The 27,595-nt window shown below is 34.3% G+C and overlaps 1 protein-coding gene across 2 annotated transcripts in view; it reads left to right on the top strand.

Moving 5' to 3' along the window:
- The window catches only part of LOC145972081 (receptor-type guanylate cyclase Gyc76C), a 69,038-nt gene that overhangs the window by 36,820 nt on the left and 4,623 nt on the right, over positions 1–27,595 (top strand). For both annotated transcript variants that reach the window (XM_083100333.1, XM_083100334.1), the window contains 8 exons: positions 1,218–1,415; positions 24,492–24,810; positions 25,188–25,334; positions 25,733–25,926; positions 26,004–26,163; positions 26,392–26,546; positions 26,733–27,020; positions 27,126–27,386. In XM_083100333.1, coding sequence (XP_082956459.1) covers positions 1,218–1,415; positions 24,492–24,810; positions 25,188–25,334; positions 25,733–25,926; positions 26,004–26,163; positions 26,392–26,546; positions 26,733–27,020; positions 27,126–27,386 — 1,722 coding nt within the window. The remainder of the gene's footprint in view (positions 1–1,217; positions 1,416–24,491; positions 24,811–25,187; positions 25,335–25,732; positions 25,927–26,003; positions 26,164–26,391; positions 26,547–26,732; positions 27,021–27,125; positions 27,387–27,595) is intronic.

Genomic DNA, 27,595 nt, shown 5'->3' on the forward strand with positions numbered 1-27,595 from the left:
AGGCAAATTTGCTAAAATGCAAAATTATACAAACCAGCGTTTTGCAATTTTTGAGTCAATGTAAGTTGCATTTTCAAAATCTTGGAATTTTTATACGTTCGGAGAAAAACTTTTAACTTAAAAATTAAAAATATTTGTTTCAATTAAAAAAAATGTTTTTGCATCTATTTTAAAATTTTATTTATATTATTGTTAGAAGTTCTATAATAATCTGATAATTATTTGACGTCATTTGCAATGCACTTATTTTAATTATACCCATAAAATTCAAAATTTGATACAGCTGGTACACTATTCCTACATTTCTATAAATGGGAATTAAAAATGTATACTTTCCTTACAAAATTTCTGTGAGCTGAATTCTGTTAACAATAATCGGTATCTTTATATGTATCGTAATCTGACTATCTGCATATGTATAGTTCGAATAGATTTATTCCGCTGACTGTGCGGCTACAGCCTGATACACAGATCTCTTCTAGTGTTAGAGCGCACAATGGAACGCGACAGCGCAAAAGGGTTTTATCGCACGTGTGCGAACTTTTTTCAACGATGGTCGCTGACGGTTATAATTTCAGCTCGCCAGGCATGTAAATTGGCACGTCGTCGAAGTGACTCTACGCGGAAAAGTATTGTTTGCTGGAATTCGAATTTGCATAATAACCAAGCATATGATGTAGACGCGAGTCGGATATACCGGGTGAACCGATAGGAATGCGCATCAAGCAATAAGACGACGGGATACCATGGGCAATACACGCCGAGTCAGCTATTATGACACGTGTGTATCGCACATACGTGTGAACCTCTCGCATTTATTGTAATACAAACCGATAAACTTCACCGTAGAATCGATTGCGATAAACTTTTATCACGTAATTGCGTGAACAATGAAGCAATAGTTATTGCACAATGAAAGCTTATCGCTAGAAAATGGCTTCATTAAATAAGTTCCGGTGGGATTGACGTAAAGTTTTTTTGTGCAAATATTACTGTACAAATATTATATCATAATTGTAAATATAAAAATAATTTTTAATTCAATTTTTCTATCTACCATATATAAAATATTGTTAGGCGAATTTTCAAAGAGGCAAGTTAGAATAATTAAAACTTGATCTTTGTCTTTTTTTGTGTGCAAAATATCAAAAAAAAATTCCTATATCTCGAAATTTCATTTTCGCTTGGAACTAACGGATAGTCTCATTGCGTGTCAGGTCAACAACGATGAGAACATTTTGCCGAATGTGAAGCTGGTGATGCGATGGAACGACACGAGGGGAGAGACTACCGATGCTACCAGTGCAATGATCGACATGATTTGCGAGGGGGTCGTGGCCTTTTTCGGACCGGAAGGCTCCTGCCACGTCGAGGCGATAGTCGCTCAATCGCGCAATATACCTATGCTCAGTTATGTAAGTAAATTATACATTTTTATTTTCAACATCTTAGCTTGATTCTGTCACATGCGTTAATAAACATAAACATGCGTTAATAAGTATTTGTTAATAAATGTTACAGTTATTTACGCGGAATTATTAATAGCATATATCAATGAGTATGAAATACTAATAGTAAACTACACGAGTGCGTTATCTCATTTCGCGGAATGTTTATTTTATTCAGATTTCAGAGTAAAATTGAAAATATATAAGCTATCTTTTTTATCTATAATATATAAGCTAATTCTTTTCCACATATTTTCAATGCATAAAATTTATATTACTACGTGTAAAAAAATATTAATAGAGTATTAATATTTTTAATAATAATAATATAGAGCTAATAATCAGACTTAAATATTTTTTTGTTACAAGTATTTTTTTGTTTATTTAGACAGGTTATTGAAAGTATTACGCTTATTAATTAAAAACAAACTATGAGGATACTCAGTCATATTGCATGTAACTAAAAGGGAATTTTATATTAATTTGAAACACACACACACACACACTTCTAATACTTTACTGCAATTATGTTTAATTGTGTAGATAGTAGAAGCAAGAAGTGAATTTTTTTTGCCTTACATACGTCAAAACAAATTTCTTCGTATGCTATCGTTAAATGTTCGATAACAGAAAAAATATCGAAGATTGATAAAATATCGAAGATTTTCTTTTTGCTTCGTAGATATTAGTTAAAAATTAGCTGTCAACCGGCTCATTTTTATTGAAAATAAAGAACATATGCAAATTCGACTATTATTTTTATCAATGCAGTATAGTAAAGAAAGCAGGAATTTTCAAAAAGAATTATAATTTATCTATGTGCGCTAATGCGAACGATATTGCTCATCAAAAAACAATTTTTAAAAAATAATTTACTTTGACGTATATGCAAGAAAAAAATTACATAACTTTTCCCTCTTTTGACTCTGCTATAATTCAATGTGGTTGTAATGAGAGACCAAAAAAAAAACGTTATTATCAGAGGGGAGGGGGAGAGAGAGAAGAGAAATAAATGGTCGGAACTTCGTGACGCGTCGTTACCGATGATTTCGTGCGGACTTGCACAGAGAAACCGGCTGAAAACCGTTTTTTGCCGGCGTGAGAACCATGGGGTTGTAGGGCGAGACCAAGTCTTGGAGCCGCGCCGACCGTACCTCTCGGGAAGAGAGATCCACCTTAACGAAGGTGGTGGAGACGACGGCGGAGGTGCGCTCGACAAATTGAACACCCGCGGCGTGACAATATAATTACGGGCCGTGTGCTCTGGGGCGTGCGTGCGTGCATGCGTGCGTGAGCTGCTACGATATGCGTGCAACGTCACGACGGAGCACACGCAATCGCGGATTCGATTCGATATCGTCGCGCTCGCCGACTCGCGAAATTCATTTTAGATGACATTTAACGCGGAAGGAAAATTGAAATGCAGAAAATAAACTTTTCAGGATTATGCTGTCCACAAAATTATAATAGAACGTGAGTGTGCTTTATTTTTATGAAGGGAAATTTCACCGAGTATATGCGCTGTGAACTGATAAATTTAATTAACCGTGACAGTACATGTAACAAATCGCACTTATTACACGCTACACATTTTATCAAAGCGAGTTACGTTTCTAGTTTAAAAATGAAGGTTACGTTGTTTTTTCTCTACTTATGATATTTCTCCGAAAAAGTGGTCAGCAATCACGAGGCAAGAATAATCTGAGTCACAGATCTTTATCATATGTTTTGCAATATTACATAAGTTTAAAATTGCTATCGTATGATAAAAAATAATAAATAGTGCAATGAATATAACAATGAATTATTAATTAATTATATTATTTTATATATGATTTCTTTTTTTGTATATTATATGAAATAATAAAATTTTAAGTTATAAACCAGAAAATTTCAAAACGATAAAGATATATTTTCTTTGCTAGTGGTATTAAACTTATGTAACTTTAATTGACATGACTTTTCAATTTATAGACTACCGGAAACTTCTATATAAGCTTGCATAGACTGACAGTTTAAATTTAGACATTAAATTGATTGCAGCATATATATGTTCACGCAGGTATATTTTAAAAATCTTTTAAATTACTAGAAAATTGAGCATTTTTAATGAGATTATAAAATACAAAAAATTTAATTAACAGAACATTGTATGTTGCATATAATACTTTTGATGAACACGAATATTTTGCGGACGTTATATGCTCTATTATGAAACATTATTACAGTAATTCAGCAAAACATATTAAATATAATACTATATATTCTTTAATTTCCGCACATCATTACGCAAGGACAGTGAGATCATTTTTCAATGCGATCGCTACGATAAAGTATACCCAACGAAATAATCATTGTTATAAGCCTCGTATACTTAGGCGCAGCTATAGTTTCGTCTCTGTAATCTATTCTAAAGGAAAAAGATTCGCGCAAGCCGGAAAGTCAAGAAACCTAAGCACGTTAAGCCACGGAAAATTAGCCTCGGGTCTTCAGCGATGCGCGACCATGCTTCGCCACAAAGTCACGAATCCAGCTACTTAACAACATTCCGGCAATGCCAATCGTATAGTCGCATCACCTGCAGCCGCACACACGCGCGTATAAAACACATGCGTATATGCACCTACCGTTTGAGAATTTTGCTTTGACATTCTACCGCTGCTTCCACCAGCTTCGCGTTTCCTCTTTCATTTCTTGTCGCGGCGATTAAAGTTATTGGCGTTCCTGAGCTTATGTAAAATAATAATCTTGCGTTTCAAACGAGATGAATTGATACGACCAACGGCACGTGTGCTTTGTCAACCGATATTACGCATGCAAATTGAAAGTGACATTTCAATATCGCGAATGTTGTTATTATCTTTCGATATAAATTAATATTAAGGGGAAGTAATTAAATATATTTCATTGTGCTAAATTAAAGACGCTCGAAAATGTTTCCTTGAGCAATAATAATTACTTAAAAGTGAAAAAAATGTTGCTAACAATAAGTTGAATATAAAGTTGGGATTGTGTCAAATTTAATTCTCTCAGTAAACATGTCTATCACGGATCTTTTCAGTGCAAGAAAATATACTGGCATTTCTCTCTCTCTCTCTCTCTCTCTCTCTCTCTCTCTCTCTCTCTCTCTCTTTCTCTCTTTTTTATCGTACGCGATTTTAAATTCATGTTAGGAAATTATTCGTAATTTGCACGATTTAAAACGAGTCAAGATCAAATCAAACATATGTTTTCATGAAAGTCGCCGCGTCAGGGGCAGAGATCCCTCGTGAAATGAACCGAATGAATCGACCATGGAAAAGCCGTCCACTATGCACAGTTATATATCGATGTGGAAAGTCTCGATCGCAATCAGCTTCGACGAGGTAACTCGTAGATATAAATCTTTTCTACGATTAACTTTAAGTCTACCAGCTGATTGGTCGATGAGAAATTATGACGCGAGAAGAATCTTAATCGCGACTTAAAGAATATCCAGTGGAAGACACATTCTGGAATATACAGAAAATAATATTCGAACGCTGAAAAGACCTTTAGACAATTCATGTTAATTCGTAATGGCGAGAAAAAAGTACGCAAACGATCGACGAAAAACAGGATAGGAAAATTGTCCGATTTCTTATATTTTTGAAATGTCACAAGAAGAAAAGGAAGAGAATGAAATTTTGGAACTTATAAAATAAATATATAAAATAAATTATAAAATAAATAATTTATAAAATACTAATGTCGCATATAAAAAAAATTCACATTGAACGGCATCGATTCTTTTGATACAGGAATCTTTAGTATTCTTTGGTACAAGAAGAGAAAGAGAGAAGATCGGGGGCGATTGCAAGTGAGGGAATGTAAGTGGCCCTTCTCTTGGCACGTGAGGGACAGTGCATAAGCATAAGGAGAAGGACCACTACATTTACTTTCACCTAGTTTCACTCGTCGTTTACTGGCAGAAATCGCGCCGCAAATTTGTGCGGATTCCTTCAACAGGGGGAGAGTCTCGTTCTTCGCATTGGAACGCGTAGTTAAATTTCGTCGAGCAACGGAATTTTTTTTCTCACCGTTCGCGTTTCGCCGTACGGATGTTTGTCGCGTTTACGTTGCCGTTTCCGGTAGATTGTTTTCTCTCTATTGCCGTCTCAGCAGCGGATTTTATGCCTGCGAGCACACGCGAAGCATTAAGATTATGTATAATTAATCTTTTTACTGTTATATATATATATATATATATATATATATATATAGTTTTTATTTTTTTCAGTGTTTATTTCTAATATGCTTGGTTGTTGCTTCTTTTAAATTTCATTTCTAATATGCTTGGTTGTTGCTTCTTTTAAATTTCAAAAAAATGAAAAAATCATTTAAATGATTAATATATTAAATGTAAAATCTCTCTCTTTCTCTCTCTTAAGGTTTTTTTATATATTTGCAAAATTAAAAGGAATCGTAAAAGTCTGCACGAAATTTTTCTATTTTTATTTTATGAAAAAAATATAAATAAGTTAATAATTTCCGACACACTTTATATCTCGTCGATAGCATATGCTATCAAATTATAAATAAAATGTGAATTTATTTATGAAAAACGCTATTTTAATTATGGAAAATTTATTAAATTTGTATAAAAACGTTATACTTTATTATGAAAAATTTATTAAATTTGCAACATTTTTTATTGGAAGAAATTAGGAAAATTGCTTACTCTACAAAAAATATTCGACATCGCGTGTTAAGTAACTCGTTAATGTATAGCTGCATGAACAGGTGCGGATGCATACGATATTCCGACCACATACGTAAAAAGGAAAAAAGAGATAATTTAAATGAATTTTTCATCTAGCATCACGCGATGCTGTTTTAAAAAGGATTAGTCATATTTGTAGCACCATATGATTATATAAATTAACAATTATCATGCAGAAATTCAATACTTGAACCTTAGAAAAGTACATGCATACATATAGATGCATTTTCCGTATTTATGTCGCAAGTGTCGAGCAAGCAACTCGATTGCGTGGGTCATCTTTTGCTGCGCGTCGTTCACATCGAGGCATCCATTTAGGTACATGTCCGTAGGTGGACAGCGAGCCTCAATGCCCACCTTTGCGGTAGCAGATATCTCTCGTAAGGCGTACGGGGTACCATGCAAACCGCTGTGGGAACTTTCGACAAGTAAACACGACTGTGTGCGCTCGTGACACAAGCTTGCTCACACGTGTACGACATCGACTGCAACCACCTGTTGATCGCACTCGCCGCGCGGAGGACGATGACGACCTACAAATCGAAAAAGCGATTCCGCGTGGCTATCAAAATGCCGCTGCGTTTTGCGAGCCAGCTGTCGCCAACGCTGGTGTTTGACTTGTGTTTATTTGCGAATAATGACAAATGTATTTCGACATGTAATGAACAAGAGTGAAGAGTGTAGGCTATAGAATTTATAGAGTTATTAGAGAGTTATTGAAGGATCGAAAAACACACGTGTGACCCTCGGGACGATCCAGACGGTTCTCACCGCCACATATTATTGTACGGCCGGTGCATTTGCATGAAAACTGCTGATTCCCCTGACCTTCGCGGTCTATTTATAGCGTAGTCTGCGTGATGCACTCATGCGGACGCTTACCTGGTCCGCATGAGTCGCGTTGTGTCGCGTCGCGTTGCTCCGTGTCAGCCCGACATTGCTCCGATCTGGACTTTTCTCTTTCGCTCTCGAAGGCCAGTAACAATATGTCCCTTTGCGGCTATCAAGACGATCGTTAAATCTTTTCAATTAAATAATTGCCTTTAAATACTGTCGGAGGTAAAACTGGGACGATCTTCGGTGCAAAATTTGTGTATCATTGTATTTATATTTTATACTATTTTTTCCTTTATATTCCTTTCTTGGCTTTTGCAACATGTATTTTAAATGGAGAGAAAATTATATAATCTTTCATAAGGTAAATTTAATGGTATAAAAGTTTGAGAAAATATTTATAAAAATATCTAGATTTGTTTTATTCTTTCATGAAAATCGCAGGTAGACATATATTTCGTAAAGTGATTAAACGTACAATTCTTTGCCATCGACGACGAGGAAATTAATGCATTGATTGTGAATCCAAATAAAATCCATCGGGATCCCTAATTGCTCCCTTTGTCGGCGACAAAGAATATCGGTAATTTCAGTATCAGTGATATATGTGTACGAGAAAACTTGAAATGGCCACTTAAAACTATCAACTGACGTTGGATACATTTCTTCCAGCGTGAGCGCGCTTCGGCGATCGTTAAATCCTTTTAATTGCTCGTCTCATTTAATAATTATCTTTGGATGATGACGATGACGATTCTTCGGTCGCCACCGGTTCATTAGCTTCTCGCTCGCATCTCGCCGCGACATTCTCTATTTCTCTATTCGGCTTCTAAATCAAATCTTATACTTCCATTAGACGTTGGCAACTTATCACGAATCCCCTTAATTATGTCCGGCCATTAATAATAAATCACTGCAAAGCGAGAATATCGTTTTTCATAGCTTCAATCTTTTTCTATTTCTTTTTTATTTTATTTTATTTTATTTTTGTCAATATCACGTAGCATATCTTCTTTGATGACGGAGGCAATTTTCGTTTTAAAAAAATGCTAAAATATCCCGTTGAAATTAAAATCGGCAGAAATTTGCGCTATTAAAATTTTCTATTCTAATCAGAATTAGCCTGATCGCAATATATATCAAATGTATTTTATTTTTCCTCTCGAAGAAGAATTTCTTTTTATTACACAGTTATTTATTATAACGTGTACGACTTAAAATCTGATTTAATCTAATTATACTTGAATATAGGAATCTGTTACGTAATTGATTTGCACTTGATAAGAGTATTTATCAAAGAGAAAGATTGTTACAGTATTAATAAATTTAAAATAGATGAAAAATCCGATAGAAGTTTATCCGTGTTTAATATAGTGTTCTATTAATACATTCCATGTAAATTCACTCGTATTCTAATTGTGCAATAGAGATGAAATGGGAGATAATTAAGTGTATTCTCTCGTGAATTAAAATGTCACGCCTCTATCATATACGTTTAACGCGTTCGAATAAGATTGTGTAACGATCTCCATATAACTGTGTGTGTCGACCAATTTAGCTGATTTTTCTGAACGAGCGGGAATCGAGCGTACGTCCAGCATCCTTCGGCGAGTATTGAAACGAGTGCTATCTTTAGCTACGGACGAACGAGCGGAGCGTGAGAATACCGGTTTTGCCGGGATCGATAGGATTCGCTCGTCGTATTATCACCGTTTAAATATATCGCGACGTTACGAGAGAGAGAGAGAGGGAGGGGGAGGAAGAAAGATGTGAAGAAATGTGACAGAATAGCCGAGGGAATGGCCTGCTTACTTACGCACAGACATCGATGCACCAAATAAGCAAGAGACGATGATAAACGCGCCGGCCATTTAATTGGACATTTCGCGACAGTTGGACGATACACGTGGAAAATCGTGCGAATGATAATCAAACACTGTCGTCAGAGATGGAAAACCGGTCGCGGTTACACGAGCCAGAGACGAGTGCGCGATAATTGCTTTCCGTCCTCTTTTTGCGTCGTCTCCTGTCTCGATTTTGTATCCCGCGCTCGAGAGATCATCGCTCCTGACTAGTATCTCGATAATGGGACGTATTAAAGCTACTTTTCTATTTATTTTCTCTTAATTATAAAGTCTACACAAAATGTCCTCCAGTCAGGAGTATCTAATAAGTTACATGAAATTGATTTTTCAATAAATAAAATTTATGATAAGTCAAATTTTTAATATATAACATAATGTTTAATATAATTTTTAATATATACTTATCGAGATATACTTAAATTTTCAACTTTTATTCAGGTTGAAAAAAGAAATAAAATATCAAATTACAGAATTAAATGAGATGTAAAATTTGATTTTATATAGACACACACATACACATCGTGTCCATATTTGTGCAAAAAATCCAGACTTGTTTTTTTCTTTTAAATGAATAATTAAATAACAAATTATTGATGCCTTGTTATTAAAACTCTTTTCCTTATTTTTTACTCATTAATGTAAGCAATTAAAAAAAATTGTACAGAAAGAAAAAACTAAATTGACATATAAATTGTATATAAATAAAAATATTAAATAATTTTATCCCACCACCGATCTCAATATATCGAAATAAAAAAAACAATGACGGTTAGTTTCCTAGAAGAAAAGGATTTACGAATTAAATCATATGTCGATGCTGTGACGACAAGTGATCCATTCATTATAAGCGGAAAACTAGTCGCGCTTTCGCGCGTGCAAATCTATTTTTAGAACGGCAGAATGGAAGAATGAGCGAGCGAGCGAGCGCGGCGCGTGAGAAATACAGGTTTCGCGCGGGCGAGAGTCTAGCCTCGATGTTTGCTTCATCATCATTATCATCATCATCATCATCATTGCACACGTGTATATTTGTATTGCGTGGAAAAAAGAGTGAGTGCGTGTAATATTGCACAAACAGGATCGATTAATATTTATACACGTCGCGCGAAATCAAGCGAGCGAGCGAGCGAACGAGAGCGCGACGTTGTCGGGGAATATTGATAAAAATCGGACAGAACAAACAAACGGTTACGATGGAACCTGTTAGATAAATGCGTCATCGGTCTATCTCGTTCTAGCAATAGCCGGAGTTCCGCTCCGACGACACGCCATCCGGGATACTTTCTTCTTGTTCCGAATCCTTATCACGCTCGTCTATTTTTATATCGTCGATATATTTATAGCCGATATCAGTCTAATGACTTGTACTCACACACACACACACACACACACAGACGTCTCGTAGAATGTTATCTCTTTTTTAAGAAAATATAATAATATGCAATTATTTCGAGAAAAAGAGCAGAAACCGATTGTCATGATTCTGAACAAAATGCTATAAGTATTGTATTAATAACGCCAAGGTGATCCTCTGATTAATTCACTGTCGATAGACTAGAAAGGCGTCGATTTTTATTATTTATTAATGTAAATATGATCGTAATAACGAAAGAAAAAAATTTCTCACGATGTCTGAGGTTAATTAAGTGCTCTACTTTCCGCACTCGACTGCGTTCGAGTTTCAGAAACACGAAGTGCATAGTATCCAATCAATCTTTTTGTCTGATCATTGCGCGACTAATGCGCAGCAGTAAGATTGAATTAATATCAATACTCCTTCGCAAGAAATCATCCAAATAACTCGGCGTTCATTATAACGGAATGACTTATGATCGATAGCGTACAGTTACAGATAAACGTGAAATATAGTTGTCTGCAGCAATAACATTTAAATATATTCAGGCATTAATGAACCGGTCGTAATTTCTCGAAATCTTTAGCCAACGGAGTTATATTTAGTAGTTTCCTGCTTCTCTGAGATATATAATTAACTTCTGCATACAAATAAAAAATCCACAAAAATAAAGTTTGTACAAAAAAAAAATACTAAAATTGAATGAATCATAAATTTTCGTTATTTTCACAAATTTATTTTCTGAACTTTTCATTGTTTATTTCTTGAAAATTATTAATACACCTCGACATTGAAACGAATTCTAGTTTCTAATTCTACCTTCTTGTATCTATTTCTGACAGTGGATTTCTGAGTAGGAATAACTCTCTGTCATGCTATTAGTTTATTCGCTATTTATCATCATTAGTCATTTTATATATGTCATATAGAAAAATCTATACTTGTTCCATCAAAACAGGCGCTATTGATATGACAAAATGCATTCCTAATTATTTATACGGGATGATTAATGAGAAACTAGTTGCTATACAAAAAAAAATATGATCAGTATTAGTATAGATCAGTATTAGCTGTTCACCGGCTTTTCGGTTTCATGCGGGTGCTGTCTTAAGTGACGACGATGAAGTCGGTTTCAGGCTAAAATACACTCAATTAACCCTTAATTGGCCGGCACCAATTATGGGCCTAACGTACAGACGCGTATTCATTTGGTCAACAAGAATGTATGGTCCGCCGGCAATATACTTCTTTTATTTTATGACAGTGTCTCAGTATCTGTCGTGTTACAGATAAATGAATTTCTTGAAAAAAAAAGTTCCGTTATCCGAAGATTCGAAGAGTAATAACATGAATAAATGAGTACTTTTATACCCGTTTTCTTCATTTAAACACATGTATAGTATATTAAATAAAATCCAGCATATTCACTTACTCAAAATTATAATGATTAATGCAAGATATCTTTTTAACGAAAAAAATATTCTGTTATTTTGGAGAGAAACATCCTGTAGATGAAGCGTAGATGATCGGTCAGTATACATATAAAAATGGAATAAAAAATGGAAAATGTCATAATTCGATGAATACGTTGCAATGGATGTCTGATTCATCAGCACACCTTCTTTCTGCGAGCGGCAGCTTTATTGTGGCGAAACAATAATGAATAGTTGAGTAGATCGCAAATGTTTCACTAAGAACCCGTGCAAGGTTAAATTATGTTCCTCGTGCATCATTGCTTCCGCGTTCACGATAATGAGATCAGTCCAGCTGTTACACTTGCCAAGAATAACACTGGTAGTAGAGTTTTTGTAACTAACGTTAAAAACAAAGAATCATTTAATAAAACCAGTTAATAACTGTTATTGTAATTTAATTTAATAATTGCAATTTAATTTGTAGAAAAAATTCTATATCTTGTAAAAAAATATCTTATTTAAAAATCTACATATTTATTTATTAGTATTTGAAGTCTCTAAAATCTTCTGCAAGATTTTACAATTAGATTCTAAAAAACATTCTTACTTTATTAATTTAATTACCGTATAAAAATATAAGAAAAATTGAGTATTGACAAGTGTAACAAAAATAGATGGTGAACATTTTGTTACAAATTTATTGTTTTGTGCCGATTGGTCTATGATTTTTATACGAGCAAGCCAGGTCACCTTAGTCAGTTAAATATGTTATTCTTCACAATACGAGAGAGTGTATTGTCTCTTTATCAATTTTAAATATTTTCACTCTTGCTCGCTCCAGACGAGCGAAGGGAAGGAAAGTGATAGATAATTTTTTACGGCAATTCTGTAGCCCCGTTCCAGGAATAGATAGCGGTTCAATCTCGATCTTTGTAATATCCATCGCGAATTCGATTCCAATTGTCTGACGATAAATCATTGTGTCCAATTTCACATCCTACATTTTCACACAGCTATTGCATAAATTAAAGGAGTTGTAGATTGTAAAAAATTTTTTTATGATAATCAGTAGTCTAAATAATTGTATATAATTTTATCTTGTCACATATTTTAGATTAATATATACAAATTATGGTTTATCTTAAAGCAGCACTCGTGCACGTGTGAGAATTTATGCGTGGCTTGATTTCGCGGGATGATCTTGATTAGTTAATTACGTTCGTGAAGCTCGTGAAATCTTTAGAGCGCAACTCGAGATGTCTTTCCAAGTTGTAGTACAAAGTGCGTGCGATTTTAACGAGACAGCTCACTCGCAATCATTTCAATTTGTCGTCGGTTAAACTCGTCGCGTTTAAGAGTGTCACTAACATTCCGCTCTGAATATAATTTCAAGCATCGTTGATAACTTGTAAAATAATTAATAGACGCGACAGCGCGAATAATTTATTAACTAGTTGAGTAAAATTATCGTATGTATTTTCGATCTGTTCGTTATAATATCGCCACTAATAGAAAACCGTACGAATGAGGAAGTATCATAATTAATTATATTATGATTGTCTTGATTCGTTGAAATGATGAAACAGAAAGATGATTGGTATCGCGATAGAATAAATAAAAGAATAATTACTGTTAATACTTCACCCTATGTTTATAAATTGTATTATTTGATATCGCAAATTGCATTTTTCTTAAATATATTGACTTTGGCATGATACATTGAACATAAAGCAAGAATTTATTTTAATGATTTCATGCAATTTTATTTATTAAACATAAGTTGAAAAAATGAGTTGAAAACATTGATACTAAATAAGCTAATTGAGTGCCAAATGCGATAATCACAGCAAGTTAATTCTTTTTCTTTTAATGCGATTTATTAAATGTTCAAAATCGCTCGACTTCAATTACCTTGAATAATTAATAAATCGAAAAAAAAGAATTTGCATTTTAAATACTGTGCTAGGTTCAATTAGTCCGTTTTGTTTATTTGTGAATATTTAATTATTAATACTTACAATTTTTGCTCTAAACAATTTTTTTCAGAGATTATTTCAAATATAATATTTATATTGTAGAGAAAGATAGAAAGAGAGAGAATGAGGAAAAAAAGGAGAATAACTTTATCTACTACTTTGTCTGAAAAATGCATAAATGTATATTTAAATGTACATGTACAAAATTATTTATGCAGGCTAAATTTTAAATTTATAACTTCTGTTTTATTCATCGTTAAAATTGAAAAGTTCTTTTCTTTGTAATGTTTGTAGTTTGTCAAAATACTAATAATTTTTAAATTACCAGCAATTAAAAATCTAAGAGAAAGATTTTTACACATTTTGTGCAAATTAAGTTTTAGAATTATAGACGCGTAATAAAACCTATTTCAAGTAATTTTTAGTAGAATCTTAATTTGTGAAAAATAATTTAAAAATATTTAAATCTATTTAAAAATATTTAAAAATAATTTAAAAATTTTTTTAATTAAATAATGAAAATTTACGGAAAAAGGATAACACGCGCAATCAAATTTTTGCTAAATTTTTTATTTAAAGTTAGAAACTTATTAAGTTGCAGTCATATATAATTGGACTCATATGTACTGAAATTAACGAGAAACGCATAAAGTTTGAAACATCTTGGATATGCTATGTTAATTTGAAGCAAAATACTTTGAGAAATAATCATTTTTTTAATTACAAATAAAACCTCATTTTAATTTATATTATTCATAAATTTATACATTTCAAATACGAGAACTTTTTTTACGGATTAAATTTGCAGTTATTTACAGATATACAAACATATATATCGTTTTTGATCATTTAACTGCGTGATTCGTATGTTATATTTTTGTGTCAAATAAATAGTAATTATTGTATTTATTGTAATCATATCGATATCAGATTCTATTATATTTATTCTAAATGTGAGCTTTTATCTTTCTCTTTGAAAACGGAAAATAATTAATTCTGTATCATCACTTTTTTATCTAAGCTATATTTAAGTATTATATCTATTATCGTCATATATAAAGGATGGTGAATTATCTTGCAAAAAATCACGAAAGCGTACATTATGCAAAGACCCGCTTTCTTTCAATCGCATCTAGCATTCTTCATATTTTCAGCTTGACTCGTGTAATACGAATATATAATGTCAATGCAATTTCAGTGTCAAATTTGAAACAGTGCGAAACTTGAGAAAGAGACTCGAGCTCCGAAAGCGCCAAAAGTGCATTATTGGCGAACGGGCCAATGAAATATCATTATATCACACGGGGGTCTCGGTGAGGCACTCGTCGCCGCCTACGTTTATTCATTCGTTCGGCGATTTGTGCCGCTCCTCGAGTCGCTCGTCTCGTGTATGTATATCCAAGGATACCGACGCGGCGCTACACGAACGCGGCTCACTAACTGCTTGTGTTTATCGCCGGCTATATTTAGCCCGGGCTATTGCTTCGCCGAGTGCGACAGACCGACCGACCGAACGAACGAGCAGCGGACGGACGGACGGACGGAGTGAACGAGCCGCGGCAGCGCGCTAGCATCAGCAGCCAGCCCGTAATATTACCAGGCCGCGTTCCCATGGCGTATATCCTCCCGGTCCCATGCTCCGCGAGATATCCCGTACCATTCGTATGCCCGGACGCCCTCGCCATTCCGCGGGGCATTCCGTGTCGGACCCATAAAATACATAGACTTCGCGTTTGGCTAAAAAGTTGAAATTTTAGAAGGGTACAACATGCTTTTATGGTGTTAGTTTCTCTGTCTATCAATAACAAGAGTGGGGCCAAAATTTAATACGGCCACTGCATTTGACATGTCTTGATCGATTTCTTTCTCTTACCACGCGTCATTAGACAAAGAAGAAACTACCATGAAAATAAGCTCCCTCTTTCTAAAATTTGATGTTGCCGAAACAAAGGAGAGAGTGGGAACGCGCGGTTTATATATTATACGTTTATGGTCGGACCCTACGGCCGCCGCGGTCGACCGGCGATGATGTATCTTACGAGGCGCATCGCAGCGTTGCTGCAACAGCTGTTTAGCGGTATAAAAAAATTGAGGTTTTATATGCACGGTAAAAAAGGAAATGTTAATTATAACATTTTTCACATGTCCCAGAAAGTCCATTCTAAATTTTAAGTTAAAATAACGTCGTATGTTACTTATTGACAAACTAAAAATGTTAAATAATTGACACAATACTTTACATTTATTTTTGTTATTGTGACTTTGTCTAATGTAAAAAAAACATACAAATTAATTAAAAATTACATGAAAAAATAGCTACAATAACTCGTAAGAATTGTTGTAAGATATTAACATATAATAATAATTATTTTGACTTAAATTATTTGTAATAGAAACATTTAATTTTAGTAAATTTGATTATTTTGTATGTCAAAATTCAGGATTATTTGAAGATTTACTTTAACTTTTCTTAGAATGTTAAACTGACTTTGAGACATGTTGATTGTTTAAAATGATTATGTTAAAAATACTCAAAATAATATTCCATTTCTAAGAGATATATACAAAGTGTTAAGTTATGAAGTTGACATAAATGTAACGCATGAAAACGTTATAAAAATAATAACATATCAGTTGTATGTTAATTTTACATTGAAATACAAATATAATCAAAATGTGATAACACAAGGAAATTTTAACATATGACACAACTTTTACTGTGTATACATACATAAATGAAATCTCAATTTTATGTATATAGGGTGTCCCGAGGTTAAATGTCAAAACTTTGGGAACGAGCATGGGATCGATAAATTAAAAAGGCCTTTAGAGATTTACTCGTTTTAGAGAAAAATCGGGAAATGAAAAAAAGGTTTTTATTTTTCACTTATTTATTACTTATTTATTTTCATGTTGGCCCTTTCTCAATGAAGATATTGTTCAGAATGATGGTCTCTTGTAGTATTGATAGTTCGGCCAGATATTAATCATTCTAATGATATTTGGCACTGCAGCCACGATTCGGTCTCTCAGCTGTTTTCTTCAAGAGTCAATTAGCAATTAATTTTCGATAAATTTAATAAATTTGTTGTTTTCCTTTTTTTTGGTGAAAATTTTTGTTTGTTTTTTTGCGATTTTTTCCAACATGAAACAAAAATCTGTAAAGGACTTTTTTCTCTTATTGTTAGTTTATCGATTCTCACCACACACACTTCCCAGGTTTTAAAATTTAAATTCGAAATGCGCTGTATGTATACACTTACTTTTTGTCTATCTCATAAAAATTTTACTGTAACATGGACAGTTATGAATTGGACATCAATTCCGCGAAAAATTTGTAAAACGGAGGATTTTTCTGCGCTCTTAATACAAATTGCTCGTAAAGATAGATAAGCAATTAATTGTTCTAAAAAATTTGAAATACTTTAAAAATAACTTTAATAAGAAAAAGACTATATATTTTTACCGCTAAATATGACGAGTAAAAGTCTTTTCATCATACACATATAATTAAATATATATAGAAATCTAATATTCTACATAAATAAAAAAATTATGAGACGCTATATTTTTATATAAATAAAATAATATAAAATTAACTAGACGCTGACTAACTAAAAGCTAATTAGAAACAATTAAGAATGAACTCGGTATACAACTACGCGATCTACGCTATCGATCAAAAGGAAAATTGCCGAATGAATTTCTCATCGAGAGATGCAAATAATGGAGAACTTTCTAGAATCCACTTTCCACGATGTCTCACGGCACCGTGGTCTTCCACGACCAAAGTCGTCGAATCTCTGAAAGTCGCGCATGTGATTCCCGCTGCGAGAGAGCCGGGTATATCGGTCATCGGGATATCGTCACACCTAATTTTTCATTCGTCTCTCCGCATTAAAATTCCCCCCAACGGTGGTTTTGCCGTTTCAAGGCAACTACGCACGCGAACTATCGTTATTTGTCCAGCGTGGCTATAAATAGAAGCGCTGTTGATTTATGAATAAATAAAGGCATCGGTGGAGCACGTGTATGTATGTGTGTGCGCGTGTATATATGTATGCGCGCGCGCGCGTGTGTGTGTGTATGTGTGTGTTCGCTGCTTGTTCTTTGTGTATGCGTGCGAGGAGTGACTGCGTGTTGCCCTCTCTTTAACACATGGCGCGCTGGGCCCTGATCCAGGGCCGCATTAACCATTCCGTCCCCTTTCGCGATTTTCAATAAAAAATCACACGTATGCTTATTTATTTAAATCGCGGAATCGATTCTTAGAATTCACGAGCAGCGAAAAAGCTTTTTTATTCTATACATGTAGTGTACATATATGAAATATGAAATTCCAACATGCTCTATTCATTGAGGATTCACCGTTATTTATTATTATTAAAATAATGGGGATCTTGTATATTTATTATATCATCATTCATCTGTATTAATTATATAGAGTGTGCCAGTTTTTTTCTCGTTTAGTCTATTTGTTACGAAAAAATTATTGACGATGCGCGTTTGATCATTTAATTAATAATGCGATTGAGAAAATAATCAATTAGACACGAATAAAACGTTCGCTTTGCAGAATGCAAAGATATGAAAATCTGCAAAATACGATATGATAAAAAAGACTTCGGAGAAACTGATCGTGCCTCGTTGATTACAGCATATACTTTGATTTGTCAAAAATGATTCTGCTAAATTTCGCGCAACGTATAGCCTATATGAGTTAACAAATATACACCAATGTTCTGTGTATATAGATACGTCAACTGATGAATATATATGACACGATTTAAATATAGTTTCGGTAATTTTAAATATCAATGTCGCCTGAAACTCGTCATAATAGAAAAAAAATAATCCCTCATCGCTAATAAGTTTATAAGCCATCGCGATGGAAGACAAGAAAGAGAAAGAGAGAGAAATTTATCGCTAAGAAAAATAAAAGAACCGCAATTTTCGACGACAGCCAATATATCAATTTTTTTCCGATTTTTAACTTGATTCCCACCTTTTCCTTTGATTCCCATCATTCTTTTTTTTTTTATCGCGGATTAAACATAAAATATCGCACTATTGCGCCGTTTGTAAATTCTTTGCATAATGATACGACGATACCACATGGCTTAAAAATATTATATTTCATCGATGACCTTGAAACATGCCACGATCCGCTGCATGCTTTCCGATCGTGATCTTTGCCACATGTAAGAAATGATTCCGCAAAAATAATCGCTCATCGTTATTTGCCTCATTACATACATTCAAAATGAATTGTTATTTATTTCATTATCAAAATTATCGAGATCATCAGGATCAGTACGATTAATTGTTTTAACTGTGCTATTAATATTTTATTATCAAAGGTTACGCGATATGTAACTAATCAACGGAAATCAACGAAAATGTAACAATCTGAAGTAAACTTTGCGAGGACTTACGAAACACTTTCAGATGATGATAACGTTCAACTAAATTGCAGACGAGAGTATAAATATCGAGATTTATCCGGCCAAAGATTCGCTGTATCGTTGAGTCTTTCGATCAAGTAAATAACGATGGAAAGAAACTCCGAATGATGACTATTAACGGAGCTTTATGGTTGTAAAAGAATTTATTGTACTGCTCATGTACATTCATAGAGATCTTTCGGACATTTCGTGATTCGCAAAATCCAAACAAATTTAAACCACATGGAATGATCTGAGAAAACGAGAAAATACGTTAAAAATATTCCTTTCTTAGTCGTAAGGTTGTTTGAAATTAAAATTAGAAATATCATTAATGTAAAAAAATGAAAATTTGTTATGAAATTATTTAATATAGAAAATTAATGGTTTGATAAAGAACTCAAAATCTAAACGAAAAATAAAACATCTCATATTCCTTATATTCAACTAGTTTCATGATAGATTTTATTTTAATACGCTATTTAACAATCGAACTATTTATATGCAAGCTAAAAACTTGGATTAACTGTCGATCTCTTATTAAATTTTAGAAAACTCCACACTTGCCAAGCGGAATATGTGATTTGCGCAGATAATCCGATGATTATTATCCGGAATACTTTGCATTTGGCATCGTCAGAGAAAGCCAAGAACTAATAGCCATTATTAATAGGATGCGATATATTTTCTTTTTATTCGCGAATTCTAGGAGGCAATCTTTCTGTCGCCTGCATCTCAAGATCAAGATAAATAAATTCCTTTCGGTTATAAAACAGCGATATTTTAAATAAAATATGCATCTGTTTCTTTCAAGAGGAAATATTCCTCCCAATACATATAATCCTGCTCATTATGAAATGCTATAAAGATAAAGGTAACCGTGATCGATCAATTCAAAAATAGGAAGTCATTAATTAACTCTTGAATAAGGGAGGATGAGTAAAATGACGTTATAGTTTATATTCAAACAAGTAGTCGAGCTTCTCCGCGACTCTTCTTCCTCAGGTGTTATTTCCGTTTCGTGTAAACAGGATGAAGACGCGATGGATGTCGTTGATTTATATGCAATTGTAGAATACACATGTCGATTACGTGAAACGCGTACGAACTGTGTTAAGATGCGCCACGTCATTCTTCAGCAGTTTATGAAACGATTTAAATCACGCGAATATCAATGTGTGTACCGCGCCACATCCGGTTATATATCTAAGATGAACTCTTGTGACACTGTTTCGGACGTTTGCAACAACAACTCGTGGCAACAGTAATGTACGTAACATTACGATAGCAGCTGTTGAAACACATTTTATTTTTAGAACGCAATGATATAAATGTAAATGATAATTGTTAGTACAATCGCGATATTGAGATTATTCCTTTCTCGTGTGCATTATATTTATTTAAAAATATTTATTTTATATATTTCGATCGATATTCAATGAATACGAATAATATGATGATGATAATATGGATTTATCAAATTTTTTCGGGTTGTTTTTACGCGATATTTAAATCGACCGATATTGACTGTAAGAGCTGTGCGTGAATCGTGATCGACATTTGTTTCGCGTGATTTTTATTCGATATATAGCTTAAGATAACGAATTAATATGCTGTATCGCGTATTTATAACACCGAGGTCGCAAAAATACGTATTCCATGATTGCAAGATCGGATTGCGAGCGATTGCTCTTATTTGCCGTAGCGAGAAATCTATGATGCAAATCGGACGATCGTAAACCTGGCTCTGGTATGCGAACGAACGAGGTCTTCCGTAACTATTTTTTTTTGAATGAGCGCCAAGGTGCGGCACAATGGGTCGTCCTTAATAACGCAAATTCGTGCTGTCATGAGCCGTTTAAAAAAAGAAAAGAAAAGAAAAATCGTTTCGCGACGCCTTACAAAAACTTGCAAAATTTAGAACGAGGTTGCGGGTAAAGTCGCGGTAAATCGAAGGACGTTGACATACAAACCCGAAATGATTTTCCGAGAAACGCGGAGGAGACGGAGACGTATTGCCAAGTGTAATAAGTTTTCGTCGTCGCGGAATATTTGTCGAAAAAATTGGTCCAGAGGAAAAATTGGTCAGACCTTCCCCCGTAATTCTGGTCTCTTTGAGAAGAGATCGGTATTTCCTTTCATACATCTTCCACGAGTTATAAATAAGTGTGCTCTGTCGCGGGAAAACCGATCTCTGTTATTATTGTTAATTAGCCGTTTAAAGATTAAGCAAACCCGTTGCGAAGGCTGGGATGATTGCGCAACGTTAGCAACGAGCAACGATTATTTACGTGAGCGAGCGAAAAAAACGACGGCCCCGTACGACACGTCGATCACGCAAAGAAGCAGCTTATAGAAGTCGCCACTGACGATCGTCTCTGACGAAAGAGGATTTCCTCGACTGTTTTTCGCGTGCGCGCGCGTACAGTTGACGTTGCACAACCAGACACAATCGGCTGGTAGAGAAACCAGTTCGTTGTGCCACGGAGAGCTCTCGAGTCTTGAGCTCCCTCAAGGTGGTCTCGTCTAAATATAGCCGAGTGGAGCCCAGAATAACATCGCATCGAGCCGGCAATGACTAAAGCCCTCGCCTCGTCCACGAACTAGGATAACCGCTTCGAGTGGCGGGTCAGTTTTGTCCACCGGTCCCACCGATCGTCCTTTCACCCGTCCAGCGAGAGGATAAACAAGGAGATAAACAAACTTAACGGGAAGGCATTTGGAGATCCGTATAATGAGAAGAATGAGATAATGTAGCCAAAAGACTCTTACGACAACATGGATTCGAGGAAACATTGAAATCAAGATGTTGCAGCGATCAAAGAAAAAACATAATAATAAAATAACATAATAATAAAAAAACATAATAATATAATTTATCAAAATTGTCAAATTTCCAAGAATATACGGGTATTTGGAGATTGCATCAAAATCAAAACAATTGAAATCCAGATCAAAATTGATGGAAAGATTTTGGCAAAATAATCAAAATCAGTAAATAAGTTCATTTCATGTTTATGTATCAATGGAATATACTTTTATGATTTATATATATATACATATTTGCATGTTTATATATCAATGAATTATTTTGATATTTACTTTCATGTCAAACGAGCAGATTTAATACTTCAAAAACGTATGCTGAAAATACTGATTATTGCCCTGAGATGTTACTATGACGAAATTCACTTCAGAGCGTAAAAAGTCCCGTGAAATCATAATTCTAATATTAGAATCTTGTCTATTACTAGGTTAACCGACCCGAGTATTGGGTCAGTTCGGCGTTTATCGGAAATGCTGTGATTCTATCTAGGAGAGAAAAAGCGGGAAGTTCAGGTTCCGATAAACAAACCTGACCCGCTTCAGCTCCCTTCTCTATTCTTAGCTCGAGAAGACAAATATGTACGCAGTTTCTCTTCTACTAATGGACGACGAAGCCATTACTAGAAAACTAACGACTAATAATAATTTGTAATCGTGGCATATAAGCCAAGCTAATTTTTTTAGACATATCACATTCGCGAAAATTTATTTAAAATCTTAAGTATTTTTTTTATTTATAAATTATCGGAATGTAAATATCAAAAGGAATAGGTAAAAGAGAACAATTGAAAATTCATATAATTAATTTTCAATTGTCCTCTTGTATAAAATCAAGATATTAATAAGATATCAATGGGATATTAATTTATTAATACTTGTTAATTGCGATTCCTAATTTTTTCATTGCATTTTTTTTTTGTAAAACTTGGTTTTACAAAAAAAATTACAAAATAATTTGATGATTATTTTAAAATTCTCGAACAATGAATCTCTCTGATTTATTAATGAATTACTTTTTATTGATAACAGTAATAGCAACCTAATGTCTGAAATGTAAAATCCGAATGTTATGAAGTAAGAATTTATAAGAGTATAATATATGTATAAACTTTGATCAACGAGTTATTTCCAATTTATATTGCGAGATATAAAAATAAGATTTAATGGAAATTTAAGGAAAAAAGATATAAATATCAGATGATACTGATCGTTACTAATCACAATGATATGAGATATTTGCTTGTGACAACTTTTCTTGCGAGCTAGATTCTAAAATCGGCCAAGAATTATTAGGAATTGTTATTAATTAAAAATCGACTAAGGTAGAATATATTACATTATACTTGCTGCAGTCGAACCGCCGAAAGCATTATAACATTGTGAACCCTCGCGGATAAAGACGGCAGGCAGTCTGCGCAGTGAGAAAGAAATGAAAAAGAGAAAGAGAGGCTCTCTAAGAGACGTGGCGGTGGTCGCTACGATTAAAAAAAGAAGTGACCTCCACGACTGTCACGTTTAATTTATATGTTAATGAGGAGCGCATGTCACATTTCAGCCGCCCCGTGCACCATCTCTTAGAGTACGTAAGCGCACAGGAGGAGATTCCGTTCCTCCTCGTTCATTCCGCTTCTTCCTCCCCCTCCCTCCTCCTCCCCTGTCCTCTTTTTTGGGTTTATATTTATACCACGCCACACACCATGGCATCCGACACAGTCAACTTTGCCGCGTTACTCTCTCTCGGTGCATCTTAGTCCCTTTCTCTCCCTCTCGCTTCACTTCGATATTCCCTCCCCCTCTCGACTTCCTCTCTCTCTCTCGTTTCCTTTTTTTTCCTCCCGGCGGTCTCTTCTTTTCCCTTCCTCCTTCTCGGCTATACTCGTTTTCATTGCGCCGATGGCTAGTTCGTCGTGGTGCACCATGCACGCGATTCACGCACACGCGTGCGCTCGTTCACTTTCGAGGAAAGGATGGTCTCACAGTCTTCTCCTAAGTTAATTATTCCGAAAGGAGACAGGGATCAGAGATTGATAAGCAATGCAGCGATAACATCTGCTGCAGTCGGCGTCACTAATGAAATAGTCATTTTAACATTGTTATTATTATATTTTCTTTCGTTTGGAAATATATGAAACGTCAAATAATTGTGTAGGGAGATATGTACATATAAAGATCCATAAGAGAAAGATATCCGAACAATCTTGTATTTTTGTTTTCCCATTATTCCCATAATTTTTCAAGATAACTTTTTTATCAAATTTAATATATATAATAAATAAAAAAGAATAATATTGTTTATAATATTATATTCAAATTAACGACAATTGAAACTTTCTATTTGCTGAATAGGTAACCAGACGTGATCACGAACGTAGCAAATTCGATTACACGCAAGGTATCCGCAAAACTCTCGAGCCCTAAATAAAAGGCGCTAAATAAATAATTTTTTTTTTCGCGATTCGATGAATTATACGGTTAATTTCAAAGTCCCAGTTGATCAAAAATAAAGTTTAGATATATCAGGGAAGGGTGAGAATCGCGACAACAAATTTCAATTTCTATTGATTAATGTGCATACATGATGATTGCAGAAATGCTCTGACTACAAGGCCTCGACAGTGAAAACCGAAGGAAGGACCTTCGTGAGGACCGAACCGCCAGATACGCAGGTGACCAAATCGGTGATCGCCCTGCTGCTGCACTATGGATGGAATAAATTCACGATCGTGTCCGAGAGCGCCTGGTCGACGGTCGCTCGTTCGCTGCAAGAACAGGCAACCAAGAACAATCTCACCGTGAACCATTACAAGATCGTCGAGGATCGGCACACGTGTTGCGAGGAGAGGCTGCCTTGCTGCCAAGTTAGCGTATGGTTTCAGCTCATACAGGAGACCAAAAATATGACCCGTAGTAAGTTCACGTTTCCTTCAGTTTTGCTCAGTTAGCTCGCAAGATCGCTGAACTCTTTCAGCACTCAGATTGATCTGAGAATTTTAATAATTAAATATTTTAATGAGATTAGCAATTATGTCTTGAGAGTCAATATTAATTTCGAATTGAAAGTAGCATGTTTACTTTCTTTACTTCATATTCTAATTAATTAATGTATAATAAAATATTCTCTCTGCTGTTGCAATAGTTAAAACTTTTTTCCACTACACTTTTATAAGATGTCAAATTTTTAACAAAAGTATATGTAAGATTTTCATTTATATCACGTTTATATGAATTATCGTAATCTTATTCGTTCTATCCAATGCAAAATGTTATTATATTTATTATTTTAGTTTACATCTTCTTCGGCACGCCAATGTCACTAATAGATATGATGAATTCAATGCAAGGCCAAAGGTTGCTGGACGATGGACAGTATATGGTAATACACGTGGACATGATGATGTATTCGCAACGTGAAGCACAAAAGTATTTATGGAGTGAGTAAATCTGAATTTAACTGAATGATAAACCAACCTTATCAAGCGTTACATTTATATTATAAATATATAATAGTAATCTATAAACTGATTGCGTAATTGTTTGAATCCTATGCTGTTTATGGCATAATTGTGTATATGTGTAAAATCAATTTAAAAAAATTCAAGATAGAATTATTTGTTTATATATTTCTTTTAACATTTAAATGAGATTTGTATAAAATTAAATAACATAATATTTTTAAATTCTAATATTTTATATTTATATCTTAATATTTTTATAATATTTTTAAATTTTACGTTATACAAATAATAACATAATAAACATATATACAACTATCTAATTTTTATGTGATTTTACAACACTAATAATTCATACAATATTAATATTGGCGCAGAACCGGAACATTTTGATACTCTAAAAAACTGCCTCGAGCCTAAAGACTTTTTGAAAAGGGCACGCTCGTTGATGGTCGTCGTATCAACGCCACCGACGCAAAATTACGGAGAATTCACTAAAAAGGTCCAAGAATACAGTAGTAAGGAGCCTTTTAATTTCGTAATCCCTCCGCTTCTGAGAAAGTATGAAAAGGTATTTTTAGATGCTAGCTCAACCGTAAACGCTCATACCGCATAATCTTTGTTACACGCTTAATCTCTTGGTTTCAGTATGTGTCCATTTATGCGGCGTATCTCTACGATTCTCTTAAGCTGTACGCGAGAGCCTTGGATCAGCTCATGCGAGATCTACCGAATCAATCTGTCGAGGAGCTCGCTAAAAATGGCACTCTTATAATTGAGACGATTATCAAAAATCGTACATATCAAAGTAAGTACATAGTAATGACGTCTGATAGATGCAATCTATATCAATAGAATCTCGAGTGGTTCTTACGAACACTCGAGATCATCTAACACTAGACATACCAATGATAAAACAAGTAGAAAGAACAATAAATATCTCAAAAATAAATCGAGATAATTTCTGAATTAGATTTCTTTTTTCTCCTCTAAAACAGACGAAAATTGATATCTAAACATTGTCTTTTTTTGCCAGGTGTGAGCGGAGCGACCATCAAGCTGGATAAATTTGGAGACTCGGAGGGAAATTTTTCGGTTCTTGCTCTGAAGAAAGAGCCATTCATTCGTGACAACTTCTCATGCGACTATCAAATGTTGCCCGTAGGCCAGTTCCTGCAGGGTGAAACTCTAGTGAGTGAGTTGTTTGTAGCATTTCGAGAAATATTTTTCATGACAAGAAATAATGAGTCATGGCAAGAAACATTGTCAAGAACAAAAAAGAAAACAATCTTGTTCCGCATTTAAATCGTTGGATCATGAAATTTGAACCTGCCACGATGATTTGTCGAATATATACGATATAATTGCATGATATAGGTGTACAAACCTTGGGGCGCTATGGAGTGGCCTAGTAAAACTAAGCCGGAAGCAGAACCTGGTTGCGGTTTTCATAATGAACATTGTCCGAAAGACGAAACACATCTCCGTAGTATCATCGCCGCCGCGGGGCTGGGCATCACGTTATTCTGCGCTACAGTAATCACTATGAGTATATACCGACGATGGAAAATAGAACAGGAAATAGAGGGATTGCTTTGGAAAATTGATATGAGTGAGATACACGGTTATCCTCATCTCGATAACATGATGTCATCCCCTAGTAAGGTAAGCAGATTATCGCATTAAGATGGACTTAGCGAAATACTCATTCATACATAAATGCACTCTCAATGCATGAATGTAAACGGTAAATTGATTTTTTGATTACAGTTAAGTTTAGTTAGTGCAATGTCCTACGAATCGAGATGCGGCGGCCAAGTGTTTGCGCAAACTGGGCATTACCACGGTGTAGTGGTGCGGATAAAGGAGTTGAAATTCTCAAAGAAAAAGGACATTTCACGGGACGTTATGAAGGAGATGCGCGTTCTCCGTGAAATTAGACATGGTAATCTCAACTCTTTCATCGGAGCGTGTGTAGAACCGATGAGGATATTGTTAATTACCGACTATTGTGCCAAAGGAAGTCTTTATGTACGTTAGAGCGTAATCACGGTGATATTATATTTTTATTCATAGTACAATGTATTATACGCAAAATCATATTTAAATGCATTCTAAAATTAATTAAATATTATTTTAAATATTACTTTAAATATTATATTTAAATTAATAATTATTTATTAAAATATTTATATAAGTGCATTCTTCTAAAATTTAAACAGTAAGATTGATAAGATATT

This window comes from Camponotus vicinus, unplaced genomic scaffold, assembly GCF_025532165.1.
Source record: "Camponotus vicinus isolate PSW18456_S1 unplaced genomic scaffold, iyCamVici1.0 SCAF_5, whole genome shotgun sequence".
Taxonomy (NCBI): Eukaryota; Metazoa; Arthropoda; class Insecta; order Hymenoptera; family Formicidae; genus Camponotus; species Camponotus vicinus.